The 14637-nt window shown below is 40.1% G+C and overlaps 2 protein-coding genes across 3 annotated transcripts in view; one reads left to right on the forward strand and one right to left on the reverse strand.

Moving 5' to 3' along the window:
• Positions 1–626: 626 nt before the first annotated feature.
• Positions 627–8651, reverse strand: si:ch211-39i22.1 (CD99 molecule (Xg blood group)). The gene is made up of 15 exons (XM_042709400.1): positions 8570–8651; positions 6157–6305; positions 5660–5729; positions 5479–5529; positions 5342–5374; positions 5103–5144; positions 4966–4998; positions 4746–4796; positions 4607–4639; positions 3890–3937; positions 3609–3641; positions 3145–3162; positions 1416–1532; positions 1133–1186; positions 627–914 (listed from the first exon to the last, which is right to left on the reverse strand). The coding sequence occupies exons 1-15, from the start codon at positions 8649–8651 to the stop codon at positions 886–888; spliced, it is 843 nt and encodes a 280-aa protein (XP_042565334.1). The 3' UTR covers positions 627–885.
• Positions 8652–12168: 3517 nt separating this feature from the next.
• LOC105898079 (dehydrogenase/reductase SDR family member on chromosome X) overlaps positions 12169–14637 on the forward strand; it is a 28648-nt gene continuing 26179 nt past the window's right edge. Inside the window, exon 1 of one of the 2 annotated variants that reach the window (XM_031560788.2) lies at positions 12169–13348. The gene's annotated coding sequence lies outside the window, so the exon portion shown is untranslated. The remainder of the gene's footprint in view (positions 13349–14637) is intronic. The other variant, XM_031560799.2, reaches the window with a different exon arrangement.

Raw genomic sequence — 14637 nt, forward strand, 5'->3', positions numbered from 1 at the left:
CACTGATAAAAGCTTGCTAACTGGTGTCTTTTGACAATATACTGTAGTTAGCAATGTTGTGCTGTAAAGGCTTCCACAGAGTGTCTCGGACCACAGAACTACATAGTCGTTAGCCTGAATGGCTAGTCGGAACGGCAGGTGTTTTTACCTGTCCTTTACATGACCATAAACATTTATTTGAAGAAAATGACCAATTGTAGTTATAAAAATCTAATTGTTGCATAGTGTTGGTTTAAATCATGGCAACTGCAAACACATATGAAACAAACAAAATTCCCACTTTATTCAAACTGATCATTATTTACATTATTCCAAAATAGTAGAAGTGCTACAAGTCTAACTATGAAACAATTGCATGGCAAAATTGACATAGGCTAGCATCATTAGGCTAGCATCATTAAACAACATCAATCAGACATGAAAAATGTAAAAATCTATCAGAGCATCTAGAGAAAGGAAAGTGCTTCTCCCAAAAAAAAGCTATTATACCAACACATTTAAATTATTAGCTCACGTTTAACCAAATCAGTCACCCACAATCCAATCCAACATTTATACAATCTTATATCTTAAAAGGTATAATGATCATGACACAGAAACTTATATTTTAAATATGCTGAAGTTAAAAAAAAAAAAAAAAAACCCAGATGCTTCCTTTCCCTGCAGAGATAAGGCACTACTTGGAGGTAACATTAAAGATGGACCAATGCAACACATTTTCACATTCTTTACCAAAGGCTCTCAGATCTTTGCCTTTGCACACATTCCAGCAAAATCTTAAAACCACATTTCACATTAAGGCCCTAAAAATGACATACTTCACTCCAACTACAACTCAGTAGACATTAGCATTCATGTTGTAGATCCTCCCCCAACAACCGCCATTTATGATGAACTAAGAAGGTTGCTGAGAACTGTGGAAAGAGCACAATACAAAGGAATATAAAGGAATTGGACAAATGTTTTTGTCACGCAATGAGTTTACATATCATATTAATGTAGATAGGCCAACCTTATTAAACATATTTATTGTCCATTAATCATGTATTCATCATATCAATGAATAGCATACAGTAAGAAGAGATGGTATTGATTGAGAGTGTTGAGGTCAGTAGCCCTGACCATCACTTACCCTGAGGCTCAGCCTGTGTCCCAGGGTCCTCTTTGTGTCCGCTCTCTGGGTCAGCTGTGGCAATGGAACACCATGTTAATGAACTGTACATCCAGGCCATATAGAACACCATGTTAAAGAACTGTACATCAAGACCATATAGGACACCATGTTAATGAACTATACATCCAGGCCATATAGGACACCATGTTAAAGAACTATACATCAAGGCCATATAGGACACCATGTTAAACAACTGTACATCAAGACCATATAGATGAAGGTGAGATGCAGCACTACAGACCTCCTTGAGCCTTGAAGCAAAGCTTCTTCTTCTGGTAGGTGAAGTAACCAGCGGCTGCCCCAACCAGCGCTACTCCAATTCCACTCAAAATACCAGCAATGTTACCAAATCCAGCCTCTGAAACATACAAACAAACTTTACAATGTAGCATGTATACCTCCAGCTTACCAGCACAAAGACAGAGTTTGTAAATGAAATCACACACATGTAAATGAAACAATGTACAAAACAAATCCACCAGGTGGCGGTATGGTGCTGTTTTCATTCTATCTGCATTACATGCATCGCATTGCCAGTTGCTCTTAAGCATTATGCATGTATACGACTCAAAAAGCTGTAGTAACACATGATCACAAGTTTCGTTTTCACAATTACAGGTGCTGTTTTCTATAAGTCGTATAAATGTAAAGATATTTAATGAAAGCAACCAGCAAATAACAAATGTTATCATTTTTAAATGATCGGTTCCATTGTTATCTCAACGGACTAGCCCATTATTACAAAACTTTGTTTTCTAGATTTTCCCAGGTGAATCACTTTAAGGCGCTTCGTTAACCACATCTAAAAATGTGTGTCTAGTTCCAGTTCCAGTGATTGGCTGACTGAAAGTCAACAAAACAACATTTCTCCCTGTAGCAATTGTTGTGGTCAATGATCTAAGACACCAAATATTCTACATAGTTTGGATACATCACATCTTCAGCATGCCAACTAAGATTCCTCTTATGTGAGGCATAGCTGTCATATAACTAAGCAAAACAGAGAGGGAGAGAGAGGGGGGGGGGGGGGAGAGCAAGAGCGATGTCACTTCTTTAAGTCTTGAACTCAATGTTCCATAGTGTTCAGGTACATATAGGACATCACTCATCTTATGGGCGAGTGCCTTCAGTTCATGTAAATCCGTCAGCACATCCTCAAAGAGGTCTTGCGCAAAGGCACATAGCTATGCTCTGAGTAACAAAGCATGAGTCTAGGAGCTACACCTCATTAGCACTCTAAATGGAATGCTATACTACCCAGATCTCAGACCTTGCAGAGTGGCTGTAATATCAACTAATTCATTATTAACTAGTATATGTATAAAAAAAAAGCTTTGATTGACCGTTTAAGAAGGCACGCGACTTAGATGAATGAATAATCAATAGTACATTGGCACCCTGTGAGGCCTCTTAAACTGTCTTCCAGTCGCACCACCCCCTCGGGGAGGCACGCTCGCTCTACAGCTTCTACAGCGAGCGAGAGCAGTCAGCTTCACTGGGTGGAATGAGGAATAAAACCTCAAAGACAAGACGGGCAAGATTCAGCCTGATCTTCCTCTTTGTACCATGAGATAATGGCTTGGATGAAACTCTGAGAAAAGTTCTGTGGTGAGCATCGCAGTGGAGTAATGACAAACTGTAAGTGAGGGACTACTGCCACAGGCATCGCTCCCAGCAGGCATCCCATAATTTAACACCTGATGCCACCAGACTTGCCAACTGACTGACTACAAATGACAAATTGACTACAAATACAAATACTTAGTTAATCATAATGATACTAGTCCACCATCAGAGGACACCGAATCACGCTGTCCAAACACAATGTAAAGCTGTGATAATACACATATGTATAATCTATATGTATAATCTATATGAGTTATACATTACATAATATAAATAAATGCAATAAGGAGGATTTAAGCAGGTAAGTTGAACACAGGCGATTTTGAGCATAGAATTTACTCTACCTTTAGGTTCTTCAGCCCCTACAGGAAATGAATAAAATATATTTTAAAAGGTTGAAAAACAACTGCTGCAGGTACAAATGTGCTTAGATTCAGTCACATTGGTGTCTTAGATTCAGTGATAACAGCTTAATATTGGTGCGTCATGCCAACAACAACAAAAAACAGAATGCTAACATTTGGAAAGGAAGATAATGGAACCAATGTCTATACAATTTCAGGAAGTAAAAACTGTGTTTATGTTGACAGGCTTAAAAGGTACAACTGCCTGTTTTGTTTTGTTTATTTAGGGGGAGGGGGGAGATTTGCATCAACAAGTTGGAGACTACATGAGCAAGACAAGTAGCGTGTGTGTGCCTGTGTGAGCGTGTGTGCCTGTGTGAGCGTGTGTGAGCGTGTGTGTGTGTGTGTGTGTGGGTGTGTGCAGCATGTTGTTAAGCATGTTTAAGTGGTTCCAAGTGACATACCATCCTGGCCAGATGCAGCTCCAGCAGAGCGTGCTGCAATAAAGAGCCAGAAGAGAGTTTCACAAAAACCACTTCTGCTACTTTGGCCAGACAATAAGTGATTTAACGTTAACATGAGAACATGAGAATATATGTAGCTTTTGTAGATGCCTAATGATGAAATGGGTTAATGACTGTCAAAAAGACTTGGTTAGCTAAATCAAGTTTAGTGAAGCAGGTTCCAAACAGAAGGTTAACAAAGAGGAGTTAGTCATTTGCTATTGAGCTAAATATTACTGTACCTCTGCCTTTGCCCTCAACGGGATCTGAGTCAGCAGGAGGTTCATTGGCTTAGGAAGAACATAGCAAAAACATGCTTGATGACTGATTTGAACATGAATCATAATACATTCATTAGATTCACGAACACAGCTTTGGTATTCTATACGGTTATTATAGATCAGGGGAAACGGAGCAAACAGGGAGAAGATTAGTGGTATGCACAAGAGCAATAATGCCGCCTTTGTGTTTCAAGCATCACATTCCGTTTCCATGCGCTTCCATTCTAGAATTATAGACTTTCTGCCTCAAGGTCAAGCGGGACAAACAGGCTGGTTTCTGTAACCAATTACTCCGACTGGTGGGGAAGCAGTTAACAGGGGAAACAGACAGAACACCAGGAGACTAATGGAAAACAGAACAACGGTGACAGTTAAGGAAGTACCCTGCTTCAGAGACGACACAAATGCTTCTACAGTCCAGCTCAAAAACACTTTTTAAAAGATTAGAGCGCATTCTATGACATGTATTACAAGTGCTTCTGAATTTGCAGTCAGCTCTGTATTGCTATGTGAGTGCATTCGGAGTGTTATTCAAGTGGCACTACAACAGCTTATACTATGCCAAAATAACGAGCTGTGCTGTATAAGCAATGGAATAAATTAAACTATTACGCTAATATACAAATGTCAGATTAAAAAGCAATCTATCATTAAGTGTAATACAAAAAAGGTCTCTACCTGGCTCAAGAGCATCACTTAGATCAAATCCACCTATTAAAGAAAGACAAAAAAATATACACATTTGTATATGTGGCATGGATAATGTGGAGACTACACTGTTTTATTTCTGCAATTTGTCTCTGGTGTTCCTCTCTACCTCCAACATGCTCCGCTTCCTCTTCCGACACCGTGGCATCTACTGTAGCATCTGAGAACAGACATTAGTATGCAAAACACATGAACCTGTTTGAGCACGTCAGGCCTCTTCTCATGACAATTTGGGTCCCTATCTATGCAATATCACAGGGGCTATGGATTCCCAATGTCATGCTTTTCATTTCACCAACAACCTAAAAGGCTTTGGGTGTGAAACCTACCTGGAGAATCGCCTGTGTCTGTGTCAGATCCACCTAATGTGTACAAATACAAATGAATACACAGGAAAGTGCTACTATCATTTCATCACGGTGTAGCTCATTTTTTTAAAAACACGAGAGAAGAGTTCTCCTGTCACCTTCCACGGGGGGCTCCTCTTCTGCTGGTGCTGCAGTACCCTCTGGAGGAAACAGAGAGAAGCCTGTGAGTCCCCCGGAGGCATAAACCTCCTAATTACTCCACTGCAGCATTGCTGAGGGGTATGTGATTGACACGCTTTATGTAGTATGACTCAGTTATACATGCAAGTCTGAACAAACACACTAGCGTGTCACTAGCCGAGTCACTCAACTGAAATATTACTCAACATGTACCTACCTGGAGTAGCTGCATCAGATGAGTCAGCTTCACCTGCAACCAGCATTAGATGTCAATTTGAATATCTGTCACCTATTTTCTATGTGTTCTTTTGTTTACTGTAAAAGTACAGAGATCTTTTGGCAGTCTCGTCCTACCTTCAGCTTCTGCCTCTGCGTCTTCTGATGGTGGGGGAGCTGCAGTTTCCTCTGAAAAAGCCAAGTCATTACACGATAATGTCCTTTCCATGAACAGTATGTTTCTTCAGGTTCATTTGGAATTTAAAGTACATCTAAGTATATTTGCAGTTTAAAAGTGAAAAAAAAAACAAGGATCTACCTGGAACAGCTGCATCGGCTGTATCACCTGTCAAAGATATACATAAAAAGACAAAGGTTTGAGTAAAAGTCTATCTCTGCTCCTTGCATCTTTGTATTTGAACATGACACCTTTAAGGCTGTACCTCCTGTGGGTGCCTCTTCACCGTCCGAAACTGCTGTTTCTTCTAGGAAAGAATGCACAGTCATAACACAGTAGTGCACGCTGCACGCTGCATGCTGCAGTTCAACGCAATAAATGTTTCAATAAATAGAGGGCCCTGTCCTGACTACATCCTGGCACCCCCCTGAGATGCTGGCTAGTGAAGAAAGTCTGTTTAAGTCATTCAACCAGCATTATTATTATTAGTCATAAGAACTACAAAAAAAAAAGAGAGACAAATCGCCACCATGAATCATTCCTACATTCTATTTAACTGAAATTATATAGTCAAGTCATTTAGGTCAGGCATATAGAGCAAGCCATCCTTCCAGATGTATTCTATAATTACCTTCTACAGGAGCTTCTGCCTCTACAGGAGCTTCTTCCGCTACTGCCGCTTCTTCCTCTACTGCCGCTTCTTCCTCTACTGCCTCTTCTTCCTCTACTGCCGCTTCTTCCTCTACAGGAGCTTCTGCGGCTGCTTCTGTGTCTGCTTCTGTGGCGTCTAAAGTAGGAAAGGTGCTTATTGTGCCAGTTCAAGAAGGGTATACGAATACTTGTCAAATTACATTATGGTTTGGCAGAAATATACATAAAAGAGATGTAGAACTGTAAACACTCAATAAAGAGTATCTGTCATGTGATTCTAGCCCTGCTGTATTAGGACTCATGAAAATGATTATTTAGGGTTAGTAACTGACTGTGGATCAGGCCGCACATGAACAAATGTCAAATCTGGAGAGAAGATCCTAAAGAAGCTAAGGGCATCACTTTGACTAAAACAAATAGTTTTGCAGGTATAACACAAAATACACAACAATGTGTATAACATACAAGTCCTGTCCCTCAAATCAGGATTGTGTTATCTAAACTTGGGTATGCCTTCTCTCTCCACTGAGACAGAAAATATGTTAAGACATAGGTACAAGAACTCGCCGTAGGTTTTCATGACAAGTTGGGACACTTCCAAGATATCAAGCACACCAAGAAAAAAATGTTTGACAGTGAGCTCATCTAGAATAGACCTGTTTGGGGTCCATGCCAGAAGCACAGCTGCTGAATTGGCATGCATTTGCTCTGAACTTCACTTTACTGCACCTGATTCAAAGTAGTTTAAAGCTGTTCATCATTCCTGTGGTTCTGTTTCTAGTGGCTTAGGAAAGTAATAGCTTATATCTAAACAACGCTCACCGTTCATACTGAACAGCTAACCCACTGCAGCATATATATTTATCCCTGCACTTCTTGCACTCTCCACTTCTTCTTTGCACTATTGTTTCACAGCTACTGTATATAGCCATTCTGCCTTGTATATATTTCTTAAACTTCTTAGACCATTGCACTGTTGCACTGTTTGTTTTGTATTGTGTTGTAATGTATGTTTTGTGTAAGCACATTGAGAGCCACTTTACTTCACCAAGTCAAATTCCTTGTTTGTGCAAACTTACTTGGCCAATAAAACCTGATTCTGATTCTGATTCTGATAGCTATCATCCCTGAGACACAGCTAAAGAAACTCAACAGGTCTATGTTTTTCTACCGATCTTTAGTGGCAGAAAGTATTGCATCTTTAAGCAGCACAGTAAACCATACACAGTAGTTTGGTTTGACAGAAGAACAAGCTAATGCTTATCATTAACATTTTCAACAGAGTTGTATTCAGCTGAAAATGTGGTTCAGTTTCATTATATAGTTCAAACCAACATGCTTTAATGACTGTTTATGTATTTATTTGCATGTTGTATCGCTTGACCATGTTCAGACCCACCCAATAGAAGCCAAACTCTGTTCAGGTATATCATATTTTTAACTCTACTTATCATTTATTCTGAAATAAGAGAGTAAAAGCAATGCTCCGCTATACAATAAACGGAAAGTTACACAAACTCCCATCGTTGAGATAAGGGTTCAATCTCAGTGAACAAATAAACTGTGTGATATAGAACTGACAAGTGAAAAGCACTGTACAAATGCTGCCTCTAATCGACTGAGTCACATTACAAATACAATGTTTGAATAAGTCCTATCCTTCACTTAACCCAACCAGCTGCGTATTGTTAAAAGCGCACCACGTCATATCACAAATACTGCCTCGAAGACCATGAGCTGTACACTAGACAATGGCCTATAGTAGACTGACTACATTTGAAGAGTAAATCCGCCTTGTAGCAACAACAAAACATTCTGATTGTTTTGTCTGTGGCTTTTTTTTCTTTCAATTTTTAAAATGGCTGAATCTAAAAATTCCATGCAACACTAAAACAAACCAGCTTGAGGTTAACCCATCTATAATGATCATCTATCTGAAGGCATACAGGACATACCTCCCTCTGGAGCATCTGCGTCCTCTGTGGCTGTTTCCGTTGGCGAACCTTAAGAAATAGAATATATATTAATGTTGCAGTAATGACTCATGCACACGATTTCATTGAGCCACGAATACTGCTATAGGCCAATATCTGAAGAAAATCTTGGCAACAATAACAAACAAAATATCAGAATGAAATATAATTGAATTAAAATTCAATCAAATACAAATAAATGTATCCTGTGTTGAAACTGAATGCGCTAGCTTGCAATAAAGTTCGCACATGAGGAAATTAGAATCAGATATACAAATTACTATTACTATAGCGATAACAAATAAAACACAGACAGCTTAAATATATTTTAATAACTTAACATATAAAGAAAACAAAATAAATAGAAAAGGTTAGAGTGCTATCACCCAAATAGCAAGACACTATTCCAAGTCAATGTAGGACCAACCTTCCTCAGGAGCTACCGCCTCCTCTGGGGCTGATTCTGTTGGCACTGCTTTAAACACAATGACCAGAAATATCAATATCATGTTACTAACATACAAATACTCACTAAAGAAAGAATGTAGACATGCAGAAAATCACCATCAACTTACCTTCTCCCTCTGCTACAGCCTCTGAAACATCTCCCTCTGGAGAGACAAAGTTAGATAACATAAATTAGTAAAAGCAAACTGAAGTAGGGATCACATCAATTTCACATCCTTATAAATTTACAATTACGCAATGGATGTTATTTGATAATATGTCGGGTTTTTTCCACTGAGACAGGTTTGGTCATGAGGTACATGTGTGTCAGTTGAAAGCTTTGTCAGAACATTGTGTACCCTGGTTCATTTACATTGTTTCACAGGGAGGAAGTGGCTTATCTATAGAAAGTGAATGGTTTGTTGAATCTTTGTAGGTGATTATCCAACCTCTTGTCCATATTTGATGTATATTATGTTGTAGCACCCTGCCGTGGTTGCCATGAAATGTAATCCACTTGAGACACTATTGTTCTCAAGGGCTATTTCCCCCAGGTCTGCTTAAACGCACACAGCAGACATTTCAGATCACTTCAAGCTGTACACTGCTTTGCAACCTTGGGAAATCTTCACTAAGCACTGCAGTGTGGCGCATGGTACACCTCTTAAAACAGTGACCTTTACCTCTACCTACAGATTCTCTAGAGCTATGCATTTTCCCACCCAGTCCTTTGTTTTGCCCTGGCAGTTTCACCAACGTCACTGTTTACTGTTGGCAAATGTATACATATGAACAGAGGTGTCCAAGCAAAAGTGTGACTTTCATAAGAGACACATCCCACCTGAGAGAACGGATTTAAGAAGCAGAACACAGAACATTTCATTTACAAACCATTTGGAAGAAAAGATTAGACTTCTTGACCATGTTCCATGACCAAGACATACAAACTCCTAAGGGGTGAATCCATAACATCCCTTTCATAATTCTAACTTGTTCCCTCTGAAGGGTGGGGTCTGAAGTTAGGGCAGGATTGGATTTCTCTGACTGCACCCTGTCCATTCTCTGACTCGGTGAATGAATGGGACAGCTATGATATAAATAAAAGATAGATGCCTGCCTTAATCTGTTGAATTTCCAACAGACTAGACTATTACACTCTGTATCAATGACTTACTTCCTCTATCCCTTTTAGATTAGTACTGTGTTCATGCTTCACGAAGACATAGAAAACTGGCTCCAAACCTCAATTAGTGACACAAAGTGTGATGGGAACATAAAATACAGTCTGAGGCCGGCAGAGACCCTACAACATCAATAAACCTGCTATTATTTGAAAAACATATCAAAGAAACTGCAGTTGTAATTAAAATACAATTCAAGGACAAGATGTTCCATGCGGCTAATATTGTGGTTTCTGCATAGAACAGGTTCGCTAACGCATTTTTGATTTGAATAGTTTTCACCCTCTGGACATTGTGTTCTAAAGGGTAGTGAACAACCTACACGTGATGCTATGAAGATCACAGAAATGTAGGTTACTAGTTGGAAAAAATATATTAAGTCTTGTCTTTTTTCTCTTTGTGGTAACTTTGTTGACTTTTGAATAAGTTGTGTTTCCTATCCCCAATTAAAGATTTGATATCCTTTTTCCTGGAGGAGGCTTACCTTGCGATTTCACTCCCGTAAGAAGAGTTGCCAGCAAGAAAATCCACAAGTATGACCTCATCTTGACTTCTCGATTAAAACAAGGCTGATAAAATGTTTCTAGAATTGCGAGGCTTTGTTCTAAGCTGTCATTAATTTACGCAAGTAGCCAACGTGTGCTCACCACTCTGACTAGTTTATGACTACTGCACACTCTTTTGTTTGAACATTAGAGAAACTTCCTTGGGTGTTTCCCTGCCGCCAGCTAAACGTACGTATGACTGACTTGTTCGGGATCCAATTGCACGTAAGGAGTTTTCATTTCCCAGGCACCAGATGCTAATGTTCGCCAGGCATAGGTGTGTTTTCCAACGTAGCGCCAAGAGGCACTACTTTAGAATCGCACCCTGTCGTGACGTCACTGCTCTATTCAACTTCGTGGGATTAATTAATTGCTCTTACATGCGTTATTTAACGGCGAAGTAAAGTCTTCCTGGTTTAGGACACATGCAAAGTAAACCGCCACTTTTACGTTCCAACTTTGAAAAAACGTATTGTTAAGTTTGGCAGTTTATTATACACGCGCAACAGACGAGGAAACACTCATACTAATTCAGTGGAAACATGAGGGGAGTCTGATCTTGACAAAGACATTAACTGTTGACCAAAATAGTACCTAACCTAGGGAACTACACAGGCATTTACACAGAACTCACGGGCGAGAATGATAACAGTAATGCAGGCTAACATGAGACACCAAAGGGAAACATGATCTACATTCTAACATCGAATATTAATACACAAATTACACATTAACATTCTCTCTAACATTCGCACTGCATTCCTGGACTAGCTATACCACACACACACATGGAGGTGTGGCATTGAGAGTGCTCCACAGAGTCCCCAATGGTGTGCAATGTTCCCTGGTTCCCTACAGGGGCCCCCGCCTGGGTTGCTGAGGAGTTGCAGCTGTGACCTGATGAGTTGCTCTCTTCCAGGTAAGCCTGGTGCACTCGATGTTTCGTGCCTGGGGACCGCTGGACGTGCTCCCTCTCACTCCACCTTGGCTAGGGCTGCTGCCAGGGACCTGGGAACACTGTTGCAGATGTGCTTCTGAGTCGCAAACCCGGGACTAATGTGCAAGCTCCTCTTGCTTGCTGTCATCGAAGGTTGGGTAGCGCAGGTCGGCAGCGTAGACACAGGGCAAGCGGGGCTGGCCAGTTGGCTGAAGATCCATCAGGACCTGGAGTGCCGTGCCATCCTGTATCCCTGTCTCTTCCACCAACCAGGCGCTGAAACGTGCTGTCAGCTGAACTTGGACAAGGCAGGTCTCAAGTGGGCCTTCTCCACTGTTGCAGGGCAGTTTCATCTTTCTTTGGTGTGGGATGGGGTAGTTATCAGTTGACCAGAAGTCGAATTGGGGACTGGTCCTGAGGCTCCCTGCGAGGTAGTTTCCGGCGTCCATTAGATACGCACTGATGTGCATAGGCCTTAGTCCTGAGTAGCTGCAATAGGTACCGGTGGGGAAACACTGGTAGTGATCCAGTGGGAACATGAGGGACGTCTATTCTCTACATGACAAAGACAGTAACGGTGGACAAATACGCTACCTAACACAGGGAACTCCACACAGACATTTGCACAGAGCCCACAGACGAGAATGATAACAGTAATCTCATTAACATGAGATACAAAAGGGAAACATGATCTACATTCTAACATCGGATACTTATTACTACACAAATTACACATTAACATTCTCTCTAACATTCAGACTGTTTCTGGCACTAGCTTCAACACACATGCACTTGGAGGGGCCGCTACACCCCTGCATGCTACACTATGTTGGACACGGGAATGGATCATTTCAAATAGCACAGTTCTTAAGTTGTTGAAGTGACCATATTGTTTACTGTCACATTACTGAAAAGAGATGGCTATCTTCTAACACAGATGAGGTTATCAACAGAAAGTTTAGGGTTGTCCTTTATGACAAAAGCTTCCCAAAACGACAATGGCATTCTCACTGCATTTTGGACAGCGTCAACTAGCCTAATAAGAACTCAAGTGTTGCATTTTACTTTTGAATGTCATTGTTGTTGTGCCACAGTACACGTACTGCTGCATCCTTGTGTTTACTTATGTCTGACCTAAAGTGGGATTTGTGTTTCTGTTGATTTCAATTAAAAGACTGAATAACTGATTATTGAGGTGAATATAGGCCAATCCAAATCCAGTTACTGTTATAACTCGAACATCTGAATCAGTAAAAAAAAAAAATGTTTGAAAAAAAAAAGCCTCTTTGTTGGCTTTTCGTAGTATGGAATGAAACAATATCGGCAGTTATATCAAATTCTATGGCATTGCTGATGGTGTTATCGGTGGCTGGAATGCCGATGCTAATTCTTGTGATGATGTCTGCTTTGACGTGGGCTTCCCTGATAGACGATGTGACCATCTCACACAGAGCACCTCCGACATCCTTGACAATTGCAGCTAAGTTGAGTGAACGTACGGAGGAACTGTTGAATAGGCTGCATCAACCTGTTTCCCAACGCGCTGCAGGAACAGTGTCTATTCAGCTGAGCCGCTTGGCAATTTTCACGCTCAATAGGATATCCATTCACGTTTTACTACTTTTTTACCCAAGCGTGGTTTCATTGCGGTTCGGGCTTCATGATTGCGCTGTGGATTTCGGCTTCAGTCACTGAGGTGCATCTCGGAACAGTGATCATTTTGTTCCTGTTATTCTGAGGAATATGCGTCTCTGCTCAACTCTTTTTACCGGCAGAAATCGGAACAGTTGTTAAAGGTGTTCTCTAGCTTTACTGGAGGCAGACGTTGCCTATCACTGCGCTCTTAAGACTTGTTACAAACTGCTTCGCTCCTCCGACTGGCTGCTGACATGCAGTCCTTTATATCTCCGGTGACAAAGGCAATTTTAGTGGCTTTGTTTATTTTTGCTATTTTGCTTATTCTGTATGTTATACTGTGGTACATATGCAGAGATGTGGATTGTGATCACGGCATCTGATGTTGGAGATTCATCGAGCATCAACGGAGTAGAGTAGATGGCTATGGAGAAGTCAGGGTGACCCTGGTGAGTCCAATGGTATGTCATCAATCGCTTTCTACAGGAACCGTTATTTAGTATTCATGACATTTTCTTTTACCTTTTCTTTTTTTTTCATCCCATTTTATTGTCGACATTGAAAAGCACATTGACGTTTTGTTGAACTAATAGAAGATTATTGCTCGAATTGACTCAACATTTTAATGTTTAGTTTTGATTTGATTTTGTTTTTGTAAATTATTTATCGCGTGTTCCAATGTAGGTTAATTGTAACTAGCCACTGACCTAAATGTGAATGAGTTCTGTTGTAAAGGTGAGCAGGATTGAGACTGACACTTTGGTGGGCTATAAGGCACCATGGAGGATAAAGAGCTGCCTCAAACTGAAACACATTTAAAACCGACTGGGGTAACATAGTCTATCTTCTTTGGAGTCAGGCGAATTTAGTCAAAAGCTCCATGTTAATAGTAACCTAAACTCATGCACTTAGCCGAAGTTGACGATGTGCTCAAAGGGATCCGGTAAAAATATAATCATATTTATGCGTTTACTTCATTTCCAGTGTTCGTTACAGCAGCGACTATTGTTGTAAATTATATAGTTTCTGCTCTTGATAGTGGGAAACATTGTGCAGACTTGTTTATTGATTTGTCAAAGCCTTTTGACACGGTTAATCACAGACTACTTCTTGATAAACTGTCCTCAGGGTTTTGATGAAGCATCTTCCTATAAATGGCTTAAGACTACCTTTATGATAGAACACAGAGCTTAGTTGGGACAAAATTGAATTCAGAGGCTTTAAGATAAAAAAAAATGGTGTGCCACAAGATTCAGTTTTAGGCACATTGTTGTTTACATTGTATATTAATTATATCTGTGCCTCAGTAGACAACATCAAAGCACATTTATATGCAAAGGATACTATTCTTTATGCCTATTGCACCATCTGTAGAGCAAGCTGTGTCAAATCTTTAATGTGCATTTGACTGTGCAGATATCCTTGAATAATCTAAATGAGTTTGGGGTGGTCTTACCACATGTTTGTAAGGCATTGCTTGGCAAGTTACCCTTCCACCTTACTTCTCTTTTAAAAGTCAAATCCATTTTTTATAAAACACGTTCACAGGAATTTACATCCCTTATAGCTCCTCAGATCAATACTAATCTTGTTAAACTGGCTTTTAATTTTTCACACCAAATACATGAAATATTGCTTGCTATTATTTGTTTTTTATTTGACTTTGTTAGTCATTTTATAGCTTGTATTGTTGTTGTTATTAGACATATGTCATTTTTCCAGACCATGTTCCAGACCATGACTTTTTCAT

Source organism: Clupea harengus, chromosome 2 (genome assembly GCF_900700415.2).
Source record: "Clupea harengus chromosome 2, Ch_v2.0.2, whole genome shotgun sequence".
Lineage (NCBI taxonomy): Eukaryota > Metazoa > Chordata > Actinopteri > Clupeiformes > Clupeidae > Clupea > Clupea harengus.